We start from the raw sequence: 21,898 nt of genomic DNA, 5'->3' as shown, positions 1-21,898 counted from the left end.
GCTTTGTCAAAGATCAGTTGGTTTTAAGTATCTGGCCTTATTTCTGGGTTCTATTTCTGTTCCATTGCTTTATATGCCTATTTTTATACCAGTACTATGCTGTTTTGGTGACTATGGCCTTGTAGTATAGTTTGAAGTCAGGTAATGTGATGTCTCCAGAATTTTTCTTTTTGCTTAGTCTTGCTTTGGCTCTGCAGGTTCCTTTTTGGTTCCATATAAATTTCAGAATTTTTTTTCTAATTCTGTTAAGAATGATGGCAGTATTTTGATGAGAATTGCACTGAATTTGTAGATTGCTTTTGGCAGTATGGTCATTTTTGCACCATTGATTCTACCCATCCATGAGCATGGGATGTGTTTCTAATTATGTCGTCTATGACTTCTTTCATCTGTGTTTTGTAGCTTTCCTTGTAGAGGTCTTTCACCTCCTTGGTTAGGTACACTCCTAGCTATTTTACTGTTCTTCTGCAGCTATTGTGAAAGGGAATGAGTTCTTGATTTGATGCTCAACTTGGTCGCTGTTAGTGTATAGCAGAACTACTGATTTGTGTACATTAATTTTGTATCCTGAAACTTTGCTAAATCCATTTACCAGTTCTAGGAGCTTTTTGAATGAGTCTTTAGGGTTTTCTAAGCGTGCGATCATATCATCAGCAAACAGTGACAGTCTGACTTCCTCTTTACTGATTTGGATGCCCTTTAATTCTTTCTCATGTCTGATGTCTCAGGCTAGGACTTCCAGTACTATTTTGAATAGAAGTGGTGAAAGTGGGCATCCTTGTCTTGTTCTAGTTCTCAGGGGGAATGCTTTCAAGTTTTCCCATTCAGTAAAATGTTGGATGTGGGTTTGTCATATATAGCTTCTATTACCTTAAGGTATATCCCTTCTATGCTGATGTTGCTGAGAGTTTTAATCATAAAAGGATGCTGGATTTTGTCAAATACTTTTTCTGCATCTATTGAGGTGATCATGTGATATTTGTTTTTAATTCTGTTTATGTGGTGTATTACATTTACTGACTTAGGTATGTTAATAACACCATCCATGCACCCCTGGTATGAAACCCAACTGATCATGGTGGATCATCTCTTTGATATGCTGTTGGATTTGGTTTGCTCATATTTTGTTGAGGACTTTTGCACCTATGCTCATCAGGGATATTGGTCTGTAGTTTTCGTTGTTACGTCCTTCCCTGGTTTTGGTATGAGGGTGACACTGGCTTCAGAAAACGATTTAAGTAGGATTGCCTCTTTTGGAATAGCATTAATAGGACTGGTACCAATTCGTCCTTGAATGTTTGATAGAATTCAGCTGTAAATCTATCATGGACTTTTTATTTGTTGGCAATTTAAAAATTATCATTTTAATCTTGCTGCTTGTTATTGGTCTGTTCAAAGATTCTATATCTTCCTACTTTAATCTAGGCAGGTTGGATATTTCCAGGAACTTATCCATCTCCTCTAGGTTTTCTAGTTTATGCGTGTAAAGGTGTTCGTATTAGCTTTGGATAATCTTTTGTATTTTTGTACTATCATTTGTAATATCTCCCATTTCATTTCTAATTGAGCATATATGGTCTCTTCTTGATGAATCTTGTTAATGGTCTATCAATGTTATTTATTTTTTCAAAGAACCAGTTTTTTGTTTCATTTATCTTTCTAGTTTTTTTTTTTTAATTTTGGTTTCAATTTCATTTAGTTCTGCTCTGATGTTTATGATTTCTTTTCTTCTGCTGGGTTTGGGTTTGGATGGTTCTTGTTTCTCCAGTTCCGTGAGGTATGGCCTTAGATTGTCTATTTGTGCTCTTTCAGACTTTCTGATGTAGACATTTAATGCTATGAACTTTCCTCTTAGCACTACTTTTGCTGTATCTCAGAGGTTTTGATAGGTTGTGCCACTATTATCATTCAGTTCAAAGAATTTTTCAATTTCTATCTTGATTTCCTTGTTGACCCAATGATCATTCAGGAGCAGGTTATTTAATTTCCATGTCTGCATGGTTTTGTGGCTTCCTTTTGGAGTTCATTTCCAATTTTATTCCACTGTGGTCTGAGAGAGTACTTGATATATGTTAGGTTTTATTAAATTTACTGAGACTTGTTGAGCAGCCTATCATATGGTCTATATTGGAGAACATTTCATGTGCTGATGAATAGAATGCATATTCTGCAGTTGTTCGGTAGACTATTCTGTAAATATCTGTCAAGTCCATTTGTTATAGGGTATAGTTTAGGTCCATTGTTTCTTTGTTGACTGTCTGTTTTGATGATCGGTCTAGTGATGTCAGTGGAGTATTAAAGTCCCCCACTATTATTGTGTTGCTATCTCATTTCTTAGGTCTAGTAGTCACTGTTTTACAAATTTGGGAGCTCCAGTGTTAGGAGCATATATATTTAGAACTGTGATATTTTCCTGTTGGACTAGTCCTTTTATCATTATATAATGGCCCTCTTTGTTTTTTCTAACTGCTATTGCTTTAAGGTTTGTTTTGTCTGATATAAAAATAGTGATCCCTGCTCACTTTTGGTGTCCATTTGCATAGAATATCTTTTTCTACTCCTTTACCTAAAGTTTCTGTGAGTCCTTACGTGTTAGGTGAGTCTACTGAAGACAGCAGAAACTTGGTTGGTGAATTCTTATCCATTCTTCCATTCTGTATCCTTTAAGTGGAGCATTTAGGCCATTTACATTTAATGTTAGTATTGAGATGTGAGGCACTATTTTATTCCTCATGCTATTTGTTGCCTGAATACCTTTTTTTTTTTCTTTTTAAACTGTATTATTGTTACACAGGTCTTGTAAGATTTGTGGTTTAAGGAGGTTATATTTTGGAGTATTTCAAGAATTTCTTTCAAGATTTAGAGCTCCTTTTAGCAGTTCTTGTAGTGCTGGCTTGGTGGTGGTGAATTCTCTCAGAATTTATATGTCTGGAAAATACTGTATATCCTCCTTCATTTATGAAGCTTAGTTTCACTGGATACAAAATTCTTGGCTGATAATTGCTTTAAGGAGGCTAAAAATAGAACCCCAATCCCTTCTAGCTTTGTAGGGTTTCACTAAGAAATCTGCTGTTAATCTGATATGTGTTTCCTTTATAGGCTACCTAATGCTTTTGCCTCATAGCTCTGAAGATTCTTTCCTTCATCTTGACTTTAGATAACGTGATGATTATGTGCCTAGGTGATAATCTTTTTGTGATGTGCCAGGTGTTCTTTAAGCTTCTTGTATTTGTATGTCCAGATCTCTTGCAAGGCTGGGAAAGTTTTCCTCAATTATTCCCTCAAATATAGTTTCTAAACTTTAAGATTTCTCTTCTTCCTCAGGAACACCAACTATTCTCAGGTTTGGAAATTTAACACAGTCCCAAACTTCTTGGAGGCTTTGTTCATTTAAAAAGAATTTTTTTTCTTTGTCTTTGATGGATTGGGTTAATTTCAAAAGCCTTGTCTTCAAGCGCTAAAGTTCTTCTGTTTGTTTGATTCTATTGCTGAGACTTTCCAGTGCATTTTGCATTTCTCTAAGTGTGTCCTTGATTTCTAGAAGTTGTGATTGTTTTTACCTATTTCACTAAAGAATTTTCCTTTCATATTCTATCTCACGTTTTTAATTTAAGTTGGACTTCACCTTTCTCTGCTGCCTCCTTAATTAGCTTAACAATCAACCTTCTGACTTCTTTTTCTGGCAATTCATAGATTTCGTCTTGGTTTGCCATCCATTGCTGGTAAGCTGGTATATTTTGGGGGTGTTAAATAACCTTGTTTTGTCATATTACCAGAATTGTTTTTCTGGTTCTTTCTCACTTGGGTGGACTATGTCAGAGGGAAGATCTGGGATTCAAGGACTACTGTTTAAATTACTTTGTCCCACAGGGTGTTCCCTTGATGTGGTGTTAGCCCACTTCCCGTAGGAATGGGGACTGCTGAGAGCCAAACTGTAGTGATTGTTTTTGCTCTTCTGGGTCTAGTCACCCACTGGAGCTACTAGGCTTCGGGCTGGTACTGGGGAATGTCTGTAAAGAGTCCTGTGATGTGATCTGTCTTCAGGTCCCACAGCTGTGGATACTAGCGCCTGCTCCAGTGGAGGTAGCAGGGGAATGAAGTAGACTCTGAGGGTTCTTGGTTGTGTTTCTGTTTAGTGATTTGTCTTGTAATTTTTTGATTGAAGAGTAGAATTAAGAAACTTACTAGGATTATTTGCTTTCTAATCTACAACTTGCCCTTAAATTCAGGCTGAGCACATAGTTTTTAAAAATTAGGAATTAAGTCTCTGGCAGAATTTGCTGTCTTCCTCTAATGTTAATTTTTCTTTAGTAATTTTTGGTCTGTTTTACAATTTCTGCAAATATATAAATTGTATCTTCTTACGACTTAATCTCTTAAAAATCCATTATTTTAATAGCCACAATCCCAAGAGTCTTAATACAAAATGTGTAGGTATGGCTAACATTAATCTTTTCCGATAACAGTAATGTTTATCTTAACTGCTTTTATTTAAAGAAACATCTTTATGGAGGTTTAACCACAAAATTAATAACATTACAATGGAATTTCAGAATTCAAAGTATTTTGGCTAATATATCTTAGTTTTTATAATTCCTAGACTTGTCCAACATCGCGCAGCTGAAAAGTTTCACGTAATAACTGAAGCCAGTGTCTCCAAATCTAAGTTCCATAAGTTCATAAGCTATAGCACATCAAGGACCCAGTTCAGAGTTAGGTTGTGTGTTCAGTTGCACCCACTGTCCCCTCCCTTCTTCTCCTAACTAGGAGGCTACAGCTAATAGATTGTCTCTGTTAACTACAGGGTTTGTAATCCTTCCCATTCACATTTCACCTTTATGTCTCCTCACTTGCCCAGCTCTTGCTCTGGGTTCAAGATGTAGCTCACAATGAGGAATACAGAAAAGGACAAAGAGACAGAAGCTCTGTAGTTTGTCCTCAGGCGCTAGTTACAGTTCCCTTTCCTCCTCCCAAACTACATAGTCCCCAGTAGCTACACTTAGGAGTTCCTTTCTTAACCTCACAATTTGAATAACTAAAGAAATACTAGATGAACATAAACTTATACTATCACATACTTTTGTATTTTAAATTATTTTTTAAGCTTTGCAACAAGCTACAACTACTGTAAAGTATGTAAAAGAGGTGCTTTGGACACAATGCATTTTAGAAAAGCACTGAATACACATTATAAAGTAAAATAACAGAAAAAAAACAAAAACAAAAACAAAGAAGATCTAGGTTTTGTCCCATCTTAACAGCTGAGTAGTTTTTCATGAATCATTAACTATATAGTTTCCTCAAGACATCTATCTCACAAAGATGTCCTCAGGACTAAAAGATATGAAAAATATAAAAATATCTTGCAAATAGTGAACATTTTCTAAAAATGTCAGTTATCTTGACAAGCAAACAATATACAGGGCTGTAAACAAGAAGGAACTGTTCTTCCTTGTAATCCCTCTCAAACATTTTAAAGTTATATATTTATACCTGGTAAAATATGCAATCAAGTAATGGTTTTGAAGTTAATTTCAGTGTTTAGCTAAGTAACATTTCAATTAATTATTATACATTGATGAGATTATTTCTTGATCACAATCAGTGTAACTTTTGTAACAGACTATTGTAAACAGGTAGAGAAAAACCCTGAGGAAGATTATGTAGGACAGAAAAATGATCTCTCTTGTAGAAGAGACAGAGATAGGGTTTTCTATTCTCTGCTATTTCAGACTGCAAGAGGCCCTATCAACAAAAGAAATGAAACAATTAACTTGTTTTGTACAAATTCTAAAGTAAAATGACCAGTTGAGGTATCTCAGTAGCTTTTCTTTCTTTTGAAAACATAGAATTTGCATATGGATTCACAGGTATGCCTATTTAATGTTTTCATATACAATATATTTACTAAGAGAAATTTCATACCTCACTACAAGATGCAACTGCTCTGTGTAAAGGTGTCAACCATTTGCTGTCTTTGGCATTAACTCTAGCTCCTGCAACAAGAAGAAAAAAATAAATTGAAATATTGTACATAAAATATTTTTAATAAATCTCCTGAAATAGTAGTTATATATAATCCAAATTGGATAAATGACAATTGAAAAATAACTTTTTTATACTTTCTGCTGATAAAATTACCCTTAGAATATAAAACAAAATTAGCCTTTTAAATTGATATAATTATCCAATAAAGTCTTAGTTTTTTTGTTTAAAACAAAATAAACATCATTTTATATATACGTTAGAAAAGCCACCTTTATACAGAGCGTATTCAAGGTAAAAATCAGACCCGATTTTAGAATGCATGTTAAAAAAACCAAATAAATAAATGAATATACGAATATACTTAGAGATAAAATGTAGACTATTTTAAAGTATTCATTACATTTCTTTACTAATGAATACACCATGCCATAAGGTAAGATAGTTCAAAATAGTTCTCCAGCCATGATTAAAAACACATTAGTACTGTAAAGTTATTGTATAAGATAGAAACAATGGTTATAGACTTAGAAAAATAATTGAGAAAGAAATGAACCAACTCATGTCTTTCTAGGTTATACCTAAAGTTTAAGAAAGAAATTTTCTTAAACAAATCCATTTTGTACAGTTGTTTAAAAATCATTAAGTCAGTGGACAAAAATTAACCTTAATAGAATGCAAACACATTTTAAGAAAAAAAAAATTTACATTATTTGAGGACAGAATAATTTATCTCCCATATTAAATCCACTGATTTAGTATTCAAATCCTAATCAAATAAAAGCAGCACATGCATGTAGGATAATTCTACTAATATATCTAAGTAGAGAAGAAACAGCCCTGGTTCTTGGAAGTATAGAACTGGCTGATAGATCCTATCCTATAAGCAATCCTAGATTTATATCCCAAATCCTAAATCACTCATTTCTAAATGATGAAATACAGGTACAGAAAACAGCCCAACATCAGAGTCAACTATAACAGAAACAAAGCTTCACACTTCCTAATGCTTACATTATTTCTAGGTTTTGAGTGTGAGGAGTCAGGGAATAATCAAGTGCAGTGACTTCAAGTAACGTCTTCAATTTACTAGCTCCGGGTCCCTAAGTAGTTGTGTGATCCCTCTGAACCCAAGTTTCTTCATCTATATAACAGATTTAATAGTACTTTGTTATAAAAATTAACATATAATAAATGTACCTAGTACATAATAGCAAATATGTTAGAGGTAGACGTTAAAGCTTTGAAAATGAGAGAAAATAAAATGAAAGAGAGGTGTTAAGAAACATCCACAAATGTAGTAGTTGAGATGCTGAGAGTAGCTGAGTTCTTTGTGGGCAGTGACAGTGAGGACACAAAGAATCAAGGGCCAATTAGAGAGCTTTGAACAATGCTCAGAGTTAGGCTATGGGAGAAGGAAAGGAAGACAGTAAATAAAGAACCAGCCAGACAGCATGACATACCCATGTAATAAACATTTGGGTAACTATCTGCCAGATACTGTGGAACCCAAGATGGTTACAACACAAACTGCCTAATCCCAGTAATGCCAACGTTTGTTTTGGGTATAAGACGGAATGTAGAAAGTACACACATTTGAAATGTTTGCCAGCTGGAAGCTGGACCCCTAGAGACAGTGAAGGAGTGACACAGAAGCTAGTGTCCTTGGTTTTCCCACTTATCTGCTTAGGACTTCAACGGTTCTCTTTAAGCACTGTGCCTCTTTCTACAGGTTTATATTTATGTGCATATGCTATCTATACACAGTAGAACGGAAAGCTCTGGCAGTAAGGCCCAGATGGTATCAACCCAGACACCCAGTACAGACGGTATCCTGAATTAACAAAGGCAAAGAAGAAACGAGGTCTCACGAAGGATGTTGAGAAGTCTGATTCAAAGTATTAATTAGCAGGAGATAGAAGAGCATGGGGCTCATGACTGTAATCCTAGCACTTTTGGGAGGCTGAGGTGGGCAGATTCCTTAAAGTCAGGAGTTCAAGACCAGCCTGGCCAACATGGTGAAACCCTGTCTCTATTAAAAATACAAAAATTAGCCAGATGTGGTGGCCCATGCACACCCGTAATCCTAGCTACTTGGGAAGCTGAGGTAGGAATCACTTGAACTTGGGAGGAAGAGGTTGCAGTGAGCTGAGAATGAGCCACGTACTCTAGCGGGCAAGACAGTGAGACACCGTCTCAAAAAACGGAAGGTGGCTGGCACAAAAAACTGAGGAGACTCTATTTGCTAACAAAGCTCTGAAAACAAAAAGTAAAAAAGCAGTAATTGTATGACTAATACACTTTACTTTTATGTAGAAAAAGGAAGAGATAATTATTTTTATCTTATCACACAATGGCCCCCCCTTGTTTCACTTTTCACAGCTTGTTACCCAATCAACCATGGCCTGAAAATATTAAATGGAAAATTCCAGAAATAAATAATTCATAAATTTTAAATTTCTCACTGTTCCGAGTAACATGATGAAATATGGCACCATCCTGCTCCATCCACCCAAGATATGAATCATCCCTTTGTCCATCGTATCTTGCATATGCTATCCACCCATTCCTTATGGGATCCTCTCGATTATCAGATTGACTATCATGGTATCACAATGCTTGGGTTCAAGTAACACTTACATTACTTAATAATGGCCCCAAGGTGCAAGAGTAGTGATGCTGGAAATTTGAGTATGCCAAAAGAAACAGGAAAATACTTCCTTTTTATGAAAAGGTGTAAGTTCTCAATAAAAAACAAATCATGCTGAGGTTGCTAAGATCTACAGTAAGAACAAATCTTCTACCTGAAATTCTGAAGAGGGAAAAAGAAACCTGTGCATAGTATATAGGGTTCAGTACTATCTGAGGTTTCAGGCATCTACTTGGGGGTCTTGGAACATACCTCTTCAAAAGGGGGAATTACTGCATTTACTTAATATGCACAAAGAAACCGTACAGGAATGCTAAGATATTAATAAGAGGGGGTGCTTATATGTTTGTGTTGGTGATGGGGGGCACATTGAAAACTGGGCAAATGGCAGGTACTAGGGTAGTAATGCAACTTTACTCTATATTGTATCTTTAAATATGTATATATTGGCCGGGTACAGTGGCTCATGCCTGTAATCCCAGTACTTTGGGAGGTCGAGGTGGGTGAATCTCTGACCTGAGGTCAGGAGTTCAAGACCAGTCTGGCCAACAGGGTGAAACCCTGTCTCTACTAAAATTACCAAAAAAAATTAGCTCGGCATGGTGGCGGGCAACTGTAATCCAAGCTACTTGGGAGGGTGAGGCAGGAGAATCGTTTGAACCCAGGAGGTGGAGGTTGCAGTGAGCCTAGACGGTGCCATTGCACTCCAGCTTGGTCAAAAAGAGGGAAACTATGTCTCCAAAAAAAAAAAAAAAAAAAAAAAAGAGCATATATTTACTAATTTTTAAGCAAAAAAAGAGCATATATTTACTAATTTTTAAGCAAAAAGAGCATATATTTACTAATTTTTACTAATATTTTACTAATATTACCTATTCAAAAAATTAGATATATTTAAGAGAGAAGAAAAGGAATCATCACAGAAAACATTCCAAGAATTTGGTCGGTTTCAGGTGCAAAGAAAAAAAATAGAAAAGTAATTAGGAATAGGGTGAAGATAGATTTTTCTTTCTTTTGGATATGGGTTATTAAATATACAACTGCATGAAGATTTAATGGTGTATTTGGGAGACTAAAGTAAAAAATGCTGCTGGTCTTATTGTGTCATTTTAAGTTACAATAATTAGTCTTTCTCTTTATTTGTAATAAAATTCATTTATCAAAACACATAATTACAAAAAAGAATCTCCAATGGCTAACTGAGGATTTATCATACTGCTACCTGTTACTGATTAAAAATGTGGCTTCTTTTGATTCCAAAGATATGTTTATCTTCAGAAATACCAGCACAGTGGGATCATACTTTTTCTCAGAAGACAGTTATCTAATCGTTTATTAAATCATGAGGCCGGGTGCAGTGGCTCATGCCTGTAATCCCAGCACTCTGGGAGGCCAAGACGGGAGGATCACCTGAGGTTGGGAGTTCCAGACCAGCCTAACCAACATGGAGAAACCCCGTCTCTACTAAAAATACAAAATTAGCCGGGTGTGGTGATGCACATCTGTAATCCCAACTACTCGGGAGGCTGAGACGAGAATTGCTTGAACCCAGGAGGCAGAGACTGCAGTGAGCCAAGATCGTGCCATTGCACTCCAGCCTGGGCAACAAGAGCAAAACTCCGTCTCAAAAAGAAAAAAACAAAAAAAAATCATGCATTTCTTCTAAGAGCCTAATCAAATGTTTTTAATTCCTTGGAAAATAAAGGTCAACTATGAGAAATCAGGGCCATATCTGAGGGCACCAATGAAACAATATTTCCCCAGCCACATTAGTTAACTAATATGTGGTTTATAATATAAACAGATAAATATGACACAGTAATGCACACTACAAGAGCAGCAGTTGGCTGTGTTCCTGTAAAATGAAAAATAGTATAAAAGCAACAAACATAGCAGCACACTTCAGATAGTTCAGATTCCCAGAGCTCATGTCAGTGGGCTGTATAAAGGTAAACAGTTCTGTTCCACACAGAACACTCCAAAGTTATCTATATATTAATATATACATTAAACGACAAATTCATTATAGAAACGGAAAAGATGTTTTCAGAATATAGTTAACTAGTTCAATAGCTAGTTGGAGTATTAAACACCAGCCACAACAGCTAACGATGTGGATGGAGAGGCAGGGGAAGTAGGGAGAAATCACACCCACTTAAAACAAAAAACAGTCTTTGTAGAGAGAAATAAAACCAAATGTTGTTAACAGCCTCTGGTGGCATAATCACATGCCCTCTACATGGCAGAAGATAGTATTTGTGGTTTATGAGGATGACCTTAGGTAACCAAGAGAAGATTAATTTCTTATTTCCTACTCATTAAGACAAAAAAGAATATAAAATAGCAGTCCCATGTCATTTGTTGAAGTTAGGTTACTGGCAGAGCCTGTGGTGCGAAAAAGCACTGCTAAGAAACAAAAGACAATACACATAGCAATTTAAGAAAGATATCATCAGTGAGTACTATAAACCAGTATTTAGAGAAAACCTGCGTGCCAGAAACACATCTCATTAAATTCAAAATGGTTATGTCCAACTGTATAATCAATATTTTCTTTACAAGTCTTTCCTTGTCCCCCACAAATCCACGTATACCAACTGAACTTTCCCTTAAGATAAATAAGCAGCCAGAGCCTATACTCACACGTATATCTGAATTCAGATTCACCTTTCTAGAGTAGAGATGTGATTGAGTTTCTGATATTATATATGCAATAAATAACACAAACAACTAAAAATCAACTGCAGGATCATACCAGTTACATTATGTGGAAAAACCCAGCTAATCAGTTTCCTCTCACCCAATCTTTTCACGTAATATTTCGCCCATATAAAAGTGCACTCTGAAACAATAGTTTTGTAAAAGAAAAGGTTACCTAAGATAAAACAAATTCAAAAACAAAAACCTGATTTACTTACTTACATTAGTCTAGGGCTCTAGACAGCAATGCAGTTGAAGAGAGGTCTGACCTTGTGAAGACACAGTCAAGGGTTAGTGGAAGGAACACTGGAGCCGGAGAGAGATGTGATCTCATAATGGCTGTGTAAGTTGGCTATGTGACCTGGAACTATTTCTTGGGGCCTGGGTCTTCATTTTGCAAATCATAATCCCTGCCTCCTACGCTGTGTGTCTGGTGAGGTGAGGGGAAGGTGGATATGAATATGTATGGATGGGAGCGGGTGAGGATGGGTCCCAGATTTAAACAACAAAGGGCACTCTTTCTGCAGAGTTCTACAGTCAGCAACTCCATTAGGAGTATCCCATTTGACTCTAAATTTCATCCTGCAAGATAACTGATTGACTTATTTTCTCCTAATCTAACTGGTCACTAAGTTCTTCCAATTCTTTGATTTTTGAACCTCAATTACAGCTGACCCTTAAACAACACTGGTTCGAACTGCATGAGTCCACTTATATGTAGATTTTCTTCAATCTCTGCAACCCAAGACAGCAAACCCTCCACTTCCTCCTCACCTTATTCAATGTGAAGATGACCAGGATGAAGATGTTTATGATGATCTGCTTCCATTCAATACATAGTATGTATTCTCTTTATGATTTCCTTAGTATTTTCATTTTATTGCTTATTTTATTGTAAGAATACAGTATATAACACATATAACATATAAAATATGTGTTAACTGTTTATGTTATTAGTAAGGCTTTTGGTCAACATTAGGCTATTAGTAGTTTTTAGGGAGCCAAAGGTTATATTCAAAGTTCCTATTGTGTTGGGGTTGGGGGAATTAGTGCCCCTAACTTCCACATTGTTCAAGGGTCAACTGTACCTATAAAATAAAGAATTGTGCTAAATCATCCTTATGATCCATTTCCAGTTATAACATTCTATCCTATTTTGGAATATTCAGAATAAATTATTTCTTACTTATTAAACCTTGTCAAATGGTCTGAATGTTTGCATTCCCCTCAAATTTATGTTAAAATCCCAACCCCAATGTCATGGCGTTAGGAGGCGAGGTCCTTTGTGAGGTAATTAAGTCATGAGGGCAGTGGATGGGATTAATGCTCTTATAAAAGCGGCCCAAGAGCGCTCCCTCACCCTTTCCGCCATATGAGGTTATACTAAAAAGACTGCTGGCTATGAATAAGAAGTGGGTCCTCACCAGATACCAAATCTTCTGCCATCACAATCTTCTCCGGCCTCAGAACGGAGAAAAATTTGTAAGTCACTCAGTCTGTGATGTTCTGTTATGGTAGCCCGAAAGGACTAAGACACCTCATTCTACTTTAACATTAACTAGATGAGGTAGTATCTTTATAATCTATGTTAGAGGTCTTCAAACTACCACCCACCGGCTGCAAGCCACCTAATTTGTAAAGTTTTACTGGAACAGAGCCACATCTGTTCAATTCACAGTTGAATAGTTGCGAGAGTCTGTATGGCCTGTAAATAGTATCTCACCCTTTACAGAAAACGTTAGCCAACCTCTGATCTAGGCTAAGAACTTGATAGTAGGTACTATTAAAGTTACTGCTAACTTCATACATGTTTGTAATAATTATAAATAGTCTCACAAATCATTTTCCAAAACTTCTATTTGCAGAGAATTGTTTTCTTCTCTGCTCCTAAACCACAGAGGAGATAGTCCATAACCAGTGAGCTGGGCCAGAAGCCAAGTACTTTTATCCCTCCTCTTCCCAAAGTGGAAATAATGCTTTTCTTTGGCTGCCTAACAGTGCAGTGGCAAAAGGTTCAGATTCTGTTTTCAGGCTCAGAGTAGAATGAGCAAAAACCAATGACATTTCCACTTTTCCAACTATAATGCTGAAAAAGATAGCTGCTACACTGTATTTTTTAAGAGTGTTGTGGATACCAGCTATTGTGGGTTTGTTCAACTCCTAACCCCTGGCAACTCAGAATATGACTTTAATTGGAGACAGAATCTTTACAGAGGTAATTAAAATGAGATCATTAGGGTGGGCCCTAATACAGTATGACTGGAGTCCTTACAAGAAGAAATCTGGAAACAGACATGGACAGAGGGAAAATAAAGGGAGAAAACAGCCATTTTACAAGCCAGAGAGAGATACCCTGAAGAGATCCTTCCCTCATAGCCTTCCAAAGGAACCAATCCTGACAGCACCTTGATCTCAGACTTGTAGCCTCCAGAACTTTGAGTGAATAAATTTCTGCTGTTTAAGCCACCCAGTTTGGAGTACTTTATTACAGCAGCCTCAGCAAACTAATGCACCAGCACTGAAGTAAAAAGAAGAGACACATACTTCAGGTTTCATTCTTAATGCCAGAAACATCAGAATGGTGTTTTCCATTAAGGAGAGTATTTTTTATAAAAGGCCAATCGAATGAATTTTTGACAAATGCCTTCCACAATGCAGTCATTTAAGGACTTAACACGTACTGCAGGCAGTCTGAGGTCTGAGGTACTGCTAACCATATAGTGTTGAATGCAGGCATTAAGTGAATAAGCTCCCAAACAAAATATCTATACCTCAGTGGCCAGAAAACAGTCTTTAAAAGTTCTTCAATAAAAGTGACTTCACATGCAAATTTACTAAAAGCTAAATAGGTGGTCGGGGGAGGAGGGTGGGCATTATGGTGGGAGGAAAAGAGGAAGATTCTGATTATGGCAGGATTAAGAACACGGATTCTGTAGTCAAACTGCCTGGATCTGAATTCTGGCTCTAGCTTTTACTAGCACAAAACTTTGAAAGTTTAAAAGCTAAATTGCCTTAGTTTCCTTATAATAATACCTTCACAAATTTAGGATAAAATGAGATTAATGAAATGGCTAAAGTTAACAGTATTTAAAACGTAATAAGCACTCACTGTTTGCTATTACTTCACCCTATTCCATAATAACTATAACATTAATTCCAGTGGACTCTAGTATTACCATAGATTCTATGGATGTATTCACTTGCTTGATTACAGGTACCATGCCAAAAATTATACCTCATCCACAAATCTTAAGAGTTGTATCACGCACAAATATTTGGTTTCCAAAGAATTTAATTCTGGACTGCAAGTTAAAGAGAGTGAGTAGTTTTACTCTAAAGCAAGTCACCAAAATATAAAAGAGAAGGGGAAGAGATACCATGTTCAATACAGTAAGGAAACAGTTACAACCACAAATCAAACTATGAATTATTTCTATCAATAACAGTGAAATATGTATCAAACGGTAGGACACTGAGTTAAGTGAAGCTTCTTCAGATCTTGGGAAGGTTACCAAGTCCTCTAAAAAGTCATGTTTGCATGTGTGTCTCATTTGTTCCTTTCTCTCTGCTGTGTCCTAAAATCCCTAAAAATCTTTCAGACGATCTAGAGCTGTTTGGGTAATTCACAGGAAAATCCCCTATAGAACTCTTAACCTCATGCTGCATAAGAACAAAGTGGGGCAGTGCTAAACAAGAGACCAAGAAGGCATCTTCAATAATTTTTCACCCAGCTGGAGATGAGGGAGAGTAACAGCCAATCACCAGCAGATTACTACCTAAGAAACCACTGATCTAAGAAGCTGCTGAGCCAGCCCAACTACCTGTGGTACATCAACAAAAAAAGGAAACTAAATGATGAGAACATATGGACACACAGAGGAACACAACACACACCGGGGCCTATCAGAGGGTGGACGATGAGAGGAAAGAGGGTTCAGGAAAAAAATCACTGACGGGAACTAGGCTTAATATATGGATGATGAAATCATCTGTACAACAACCCCACATAAGTTTACCTATATAACACACCTGCGCATGTACTCCTGAACTTAAAATTTGGTTTGAGAGTTATTTGAAGAAACAAACCTAACAGATGCTCACTTTTTGCCCCTTCCTTTCTGTTCTGCAAAGAGGCATATTCCTCGAAGATATGTGAGAATCTGAAAGTATCCAGCACAGGACTAGTACAAAAATATATAGAGTAGAGTAAACTAGGAGAAATACAGTTGGAAAAAACCATCCCAGAAAATAAGAGGATGAATTCATGAGCTACTCTATATACTCAACTTCACTGAATTTAAGTTCTGAAGAGGAGACCTCAAAGAAAAGTTACAAGAAAAAAGAGATAAGACAATGTAAAGAGATGAGAGCTAGCTGAGTTTGGGGGAAAAAAAGGAGAACTATTAAAAACAAAAACCTAGAAATAACAAAAAGTAGGATAAACATGACTTAAAATGGTCAAGACTTTGAAGCCAAAGCCAGAGAATGAATCTTTAAAAACAGAAGTCAGAGCATGTTATTCTACTCCAAACAGAACTCTTCATTGGTTTTCCACATCACTTAGAGGGCCAAGGCAACACAAAAGAGTGAAACAAACTGGAGAAAATATAAATGTCCTTATTTTCTAATTTTTTATCACAAGTCAGACATAATAAAAACCTGAAATATGAACACAGAAGGAAATGACTCTGTAAAATAATCTCAATCTTTGTATTTTTTTTACGTTAGAGAAATATATTTAGAGAATATAGAACTCTTGTTATGGATATCAAAGTAGTTTTTAAAATGACTCTATTGTATGTTCTTATGAACATACAATAAGACTGTATTGTATGTTAACTGACTCTATTGTATGTTCTTATGAAAGCATATGACTTTTATATAAGGCAATCTTACATGAATTTTATACAAAGAAGCATTATTTCATATTGCTTAATTTACTTCTTTAAGATTATACCTACCTGCTATTACAATGTGGTGTTGGTAATTAACACGAAGGGTAAACACCTACACTAAATTTTCATTACTATGAACAAATTAGCCTATATTTCTCTTCATGTATTTTTTCCTCATCTTTACCTAAAGAATTGATCAGATCAAATATCTATTTCAATTCTAATTTATAACTCAACGTATCATAATTCATTAAAAGGCTGTTTGATGAATCTAGAATTTAAAATTAGGGTTATGGATATCAGTCAGTTTAACTTGCGCCTCAGCAACCATGGCATTCAAACCAAATTTACCCAGAACTCCTGAAGCATCTATACAGAACCTTTTAAGTCTATAAACTATATATTGTCTGAAGACTATTCTTCTGATACTTATTCTGAACTAAAATTTGGATACAATTAGTCTTTTACTACCCTGCTATTCTGGAAATCTATTTCCAATATAAAACTAAGAATTCATTGGTTAGCTTATACTTGACTTCTAAAATGTGTAGTATATCTTCTATAAAACTGTCCTAATCAACTTTTAATTTAAAGAGTTAATAGAAATTTAAAATGGATATAACATGAACGAACTGAAGAAATATCCACCAACCAAAATTTCTTCCTGATCAGGTTTCTGGTTCAGATTTCAAAATCTCTCCTGGGCTGGGTGCAGTGGCTCATGCCTGTAATCCCAGCACTTTGGGAGGCCGAGGTGGGTGGATCACCTGAGGTCATGAGTTCGACACCAGTCTGGCCAACATGGTGAAATCCCATCTCTACTAAAAATACAAAAATTAGTTGGGCCTGGGGGTGAATGTCTGTAATCCCAGCTACTTGGGAGGCTGAGGCAGGAAAATCATTTGAACCTGGTAGGTGGAGGTTGCAGTGAGCCCAGATGGCGCCACTGCCCTCCAGCCTGGGCAACAGAGCAAGACTCCGTCTCAAAAAAAAAAGAGAATTTCTCCTGGTTCCTTCCTCATTTATGTAAAAGGATATTTTTTATAAAAGGCTATGGCAGTTATCCTCTATAGTGTCAACTTTTATAAGTTAAATACACATCCCGATTAACACTTATCTTCTTGTTAGAGCTCTGTTATCCATAAATTACAGGAGCCCTTACTATTTGCTCAGGGGAGCAAATACCTACCCTGTTCAGGAAGGTACTTACATCATATAAAGCTTTAATAGCTGTTTCTTGATTGTAGAATTTAAAACATATAAATACACTTCTCCAGAGTACATAGAGTCTATTTTTTTTTTCAACCTTTGTCTTTCTAGATTGTGGAAATAAATTCTTTATCATTTCAGAATGTAATAATGGACTTCAAAACTGATAGGGGAGAATTTTTAAGAAATCATATCTAAAAGTCACAGAGAAGATAATTCCTGATACCAACGAATTTATTTACTTGGCAGAACCAAAAAAATGAAGGAAAAAATAGAAATGCTGCTTAAAAAAGTAACAGCCATAATTTTGAATACTATATGCCAGGGACTTCCTAGGTATCTTAATGACATAATTTCATTTGCTTCTTCAAACCTATAAAATTTATAGTATTCCCATTTTTTTAGATGAGGAAGTTGAGGCTCAGAGAGCAAATAAACTTCAAAAGATCATGGAGGTGGTAAGAGGTAAGGCCAGGACTGCATCCAAATCTGTCTGGCAAAAGAGCTTGTGCCATTCACACTACCTGTAGTGTCTCTCATGGCAACACAAAGCCTGATTTATTTCTTTATTCTTTTTTTTGTTTATAAGTAGAAAGCTGAGGTTCTAGTTCAATGGAAATCTAGCCTTGGATTTTACTCCAGCTAATTTTACTCCAAACCCAAGTAAGTTTTTGTTTTAGTTTTCCTAAATTAGAGCCTAACTGATAAGTCTAAACAGAAAAAAGTCTAAGATCTTGAGTTGCACTCATAGACAAATCATTCGCCTTCTTTCCCTTTCCACTTACCTAACACCCTTCAACCCTTAACTTGTACCCATCCCCATCTCTCCCATTCTCATTTCCATTAAAGACTTGAGAAACAGGGCAAAATGTAAACAAATTTCTGAAAAAGAGACACAGTCTAAACTTATATTGCTATAATCACCATCCCAGGCACTTTAAATAAATATGCCAGGAAGGCAAAGTAGACTAACTGCCTGCCTTCTTGGAGTTTACATTCTGGAGGAGATAAAATGACAGTAAACAAGTAATTTAAAAAGGATGTCAGATAACAATAAGCACAAGGAAACAAGATAACAGGAGAGGGGGATTAGGTGGTAGTGGCAGTGACCAAGGAAAATCTTGTTGATGAGGTGATATCTGAGCAAGGACATGAAAAGGTTCAGGGTGTTAAGTGGCTGAGGAAGGTTTAAGGCTAAGGAAACAGCAGCACAAAGAACCAGAGGTAGAAGGCGGCCAGTGGGGTTAGAGCAGAGCAAATAAAAAGAGAGTAGTAGAAATTCAAGTCAGAAGAAATCTGAGGTGGGGAGATAATGTACAGCTCTAAGGCCAATGTAAAAACTTAACTTTTTTATTGAGAACTGAGAACAATTAAATTCATCTAAAATTGTATTTTTCCTTTGAAAAATAGCTACATGAGCTATATTACCTCTTTAAACTGATAAAACATTTAAAGTATTTTCACTTTTTATGTGAAGAGTGCCTCACACTTATAATCTCAGCACTTTGGGAGGCTGAGGCAGGCAAATCACCTGAGACCAAGAGTTCAAGACCAGCCTAGCCAACATGGTGAAACCCCATCTCTACTAAAAATACAAAAATTAGCCGGGCCTGGTGGCGCACACCTGTAGTCCCAGCTACTCAGGAGGCTGAGGCAGGAGAATCCCTTGAACCTGGGAGGTTGTAGTGAGCTGAGATCATGCCACTGCACTCCAGCCTGGGCAACTCAGCGAGACTCTGTCTCAAAGAAAAATTTAAAAAGTATTCTTTCAAAGGTAAGTTCAAATAGCTTTTTATACAAGTACCATGGTTAATTTCACACATGATTTGTACTTGGATTATTCAGAAGAAACTAAGCATTCTTTCAAATGCTTATTTCAAAGCTGACATCTATATACTATCATGCTCATGATAAGACTCATTTGACTATCATACTTACAGAAACCAGGAAGTCAACCTTCTACAAGTAACTAAAAATACTTTTTGCAAACATTTACTTTTAAAAGGAAGGGATTAAGTCAACTTTGAGCATTTGAAAAGTTTCTCCTAGGTGTAAAAATAAAAAATGGAAAAAAAAAAAAAAAAAAACCAAACCCTTCATGTGGAATCATATAAAATAATCTTTATGACAAAACAAAAATTATCAGAATTCTGTTGTTAAAATAAAAAATGCAGCAGTAGACTTCTTATGCAAAGTCCTAAACTGTTTCTTAGATGATATTTGTGTAGAAAATTCCATAAACTTGTGTTCCATTAATTTATATTATTAAAAGAAGTAATTTTTTTCAACCTCCTCAGTTCTTTCCTTGAGTAAATTTTAGCTGAAAATTAATAAGGAACAGGCATCTTCAGGGAAGTACGTCAGCAGTGAAATTATTCATAAACTAACAAAATATTAGCCAGGTCCACGTTTAACCATATTTAATTTTATATGATCATGAAATCTGTTATAGAAATAAGGTATTTTTAAAAAATCAGATGGATTCTTAAATTTTTATGAATTTGTAATGGCAAAACTCTGGGTTATTATTTAATGAAATCTTCACACAAAATTTCACCCTCTGAGCCCTCCTTTCCACAAACTATCAAAGGAATACTACTACTTATCCAATTTCATTATGCATGTATGTACGTAATTTGGCAACACAAGCTCAAATTAATGACACATATCCTTTGCCAATAAATATCATTACAATCATCTGGCTATAACAAGAGTATTTCTAAACTCTGTCTGCTTGCCTTTTTTGGAACTGTAGGTAGTCTGACCACAATAGGAGCTATTCTATCATAGACAGTTCTAGTATTACTTCATATTGTAAAGACTTAAATGGTTTAGAAAAAATAATAAAGGAGTGTAATTGACTAAAAGTATTTTACAGGCCCTCAAGTAGGGTTAGATAAAAGCTATTTAAACACAGAAATCTTGCTGGCATTGCCTTCAAAATATACCTCCTATCAGACTATTTCTTACTGTCTCCACCGTTGTATTTGGTATAAACCACCATTACCTCCACCTAGGAGAACTGCAACCATCTCCTATAATTCTGTGCGCAATGAGGCCTACTATAACTGCTCCATATAATACCCTATGTAGGCCGGGCATGGTGGCTCACTGCTGTAATCCCAGCACTTTGGGAGGCCGAGGCGGGCAGATCACGAGGTCAGGAGATAGAGACCATCCTAGCCAACAAGGTGAAACCCCGTCTCTACTAAAAAAACAAAAATTAGCTGGGTATGGAGGCACGTGCCTGTAATCCCAGCTACTTGGGAGGCTGAGGCAGGATAATCACTTGAACCAGGGAGTTGGAGGTTGCAGTGAGCTGAGATCATGCCACTACACTCCAGCCTGGCAACAGAGCGAGACTCCATCTCAAAAAACAAAAATAAACAAACAAACAAACAAACAAACAAAAACAACCAAAAAAACCCTTACATACAATGCTTATCCCACCTTGATTATCCTGATCTACTTTTTCATTTTTTCAAAGCACTTATCATTTAAAATACTATAAAATTCACTTGTATTTATTGCTTGTTTTCCTTATCAGAGTATAAGCTACAAGAGGGCAGCAATCTTTGTTTTGTTCTTTAATGTACTCTAAGCACCCAGAAGAAGATATGTGATCAGTATTTATAGAATGAATACAAAAATAAGTTTCAGCTGATAAAACAAATATGAACAACCAGGTCATGCAGTAAATAGTCAATTATGACTGAGAAACATTAAGAATAACAAAAATATACATAATGTGTTCTTATTACTCAGAGGTTACCATACCAGATAAAATAAGAAGTTCAATGATTTCTGCATCTCCAAGGTAGGCTGCAGCATGCAATGGGGTTCGCTTTTCATTGTCCTGTGATAATAAGGAAAGGTAGGAAATACGTTTTAAAATAAGGTTAATTTTAATAATAGTTTAAATAACCACAGCAATCCCCTCCCCAAGCCATTATTAACTATCAGCTTATTACTTTTATAACTCTAGCCTAATCTGCAAGTCCCAATAAAAAAAAAAAAAAAAAAAAAGGATGTGACCAGCCTGGGCAACACAGCAAGACCTTGTCTCTACAAAATTTTTTTAACAATTAGCCAGGCATGCAAGTGAATGAGGCTGCAGTGAGCCATGACCGCACCACTGCACTCCAGCCTGGGTAACAGAGCAGGACCTTGTCTCTACTAAAAATAAAAATAAAAAAAAAAAACAAAAACACAGGGAATTTCCTTGCTAAGGCAAAAGCCTGAAAAAAAAATTTTTGACTGTAAAATAGTGGTATAAAGTGCAGCAAAGAATAAAAATAAAAACCTAAAATGACAATGAAATAGCTTCTTAGATTTTCTTTGAATAAAGATGCTTGTGCTGCTGATATATATGGGAAAATTTTACTTCATACTAATCTTTTCATCAGTGTATTTCCGCAGTTTTACAGTTTAGAACTGTTAACCTAATTGAATAAAATAA

The 21,898-nt window shown here is 36.0% G+C and overlaps 1 protein-coding gene across 23 annotated transcripts in view; it reads right to left on the bottom strand.

The window, feature by feature from the left end:
* The window catches only part of ANKRD28 (ankyrin repeat domain 28), a 191,803-nt gene that overhangs the window by 75,669 nt on the left and 94,236 nt on the right, over positions 1–21,898 (bottom strand). For 17 of the 23 annotated variants that reach the window (XR_012430663.1, XR_010584705.2, XR_010584706.1 and 14 more), the window contains 2 exons: positions 21,217–21,295; positions 5,926–5,996 (listed from right to left, as the gene is read on the bottom strand). Coding sequence is in view for 14 of the 23 variants with exons in the window: in XM_045385170.2 (XP_045241105.1) it covers positions 5,926–5,996; positions 21,217–21,295 (150 nt within the window). In the remaining 9 variants the exon portion in view is untranslated. The remainder of the gene's footprint in view (positions 1–5,925; positions 5,997–21,216; positions 21,296–21,898) is intronic. The other 6 variants (XM_045385174.3, XM_065539362.2, XM_065539361.2 and 3 more) reach the window with 1 other exon arrangement.

The sequence above is a fragment of the Macaca fascicularis genome, chromosome 2 (genome assembly GCF_037993035.2).
Source record: "Macaca fascicularis isolate 582-1 chromosome 2, T2T-MFA8v1.1".
NCBI classification, from domain to species: domain Eukaryota; kingdom Metazoa; phylum Chordata; class Mammalia; order Primates; family Cercopithecidae; genus Macaca; species Macaca fascicularis.
Note: the sequence above shows the minus strand (reverse complement) of the source record. Positions and strands in the feature narration are given on the sequence as shown.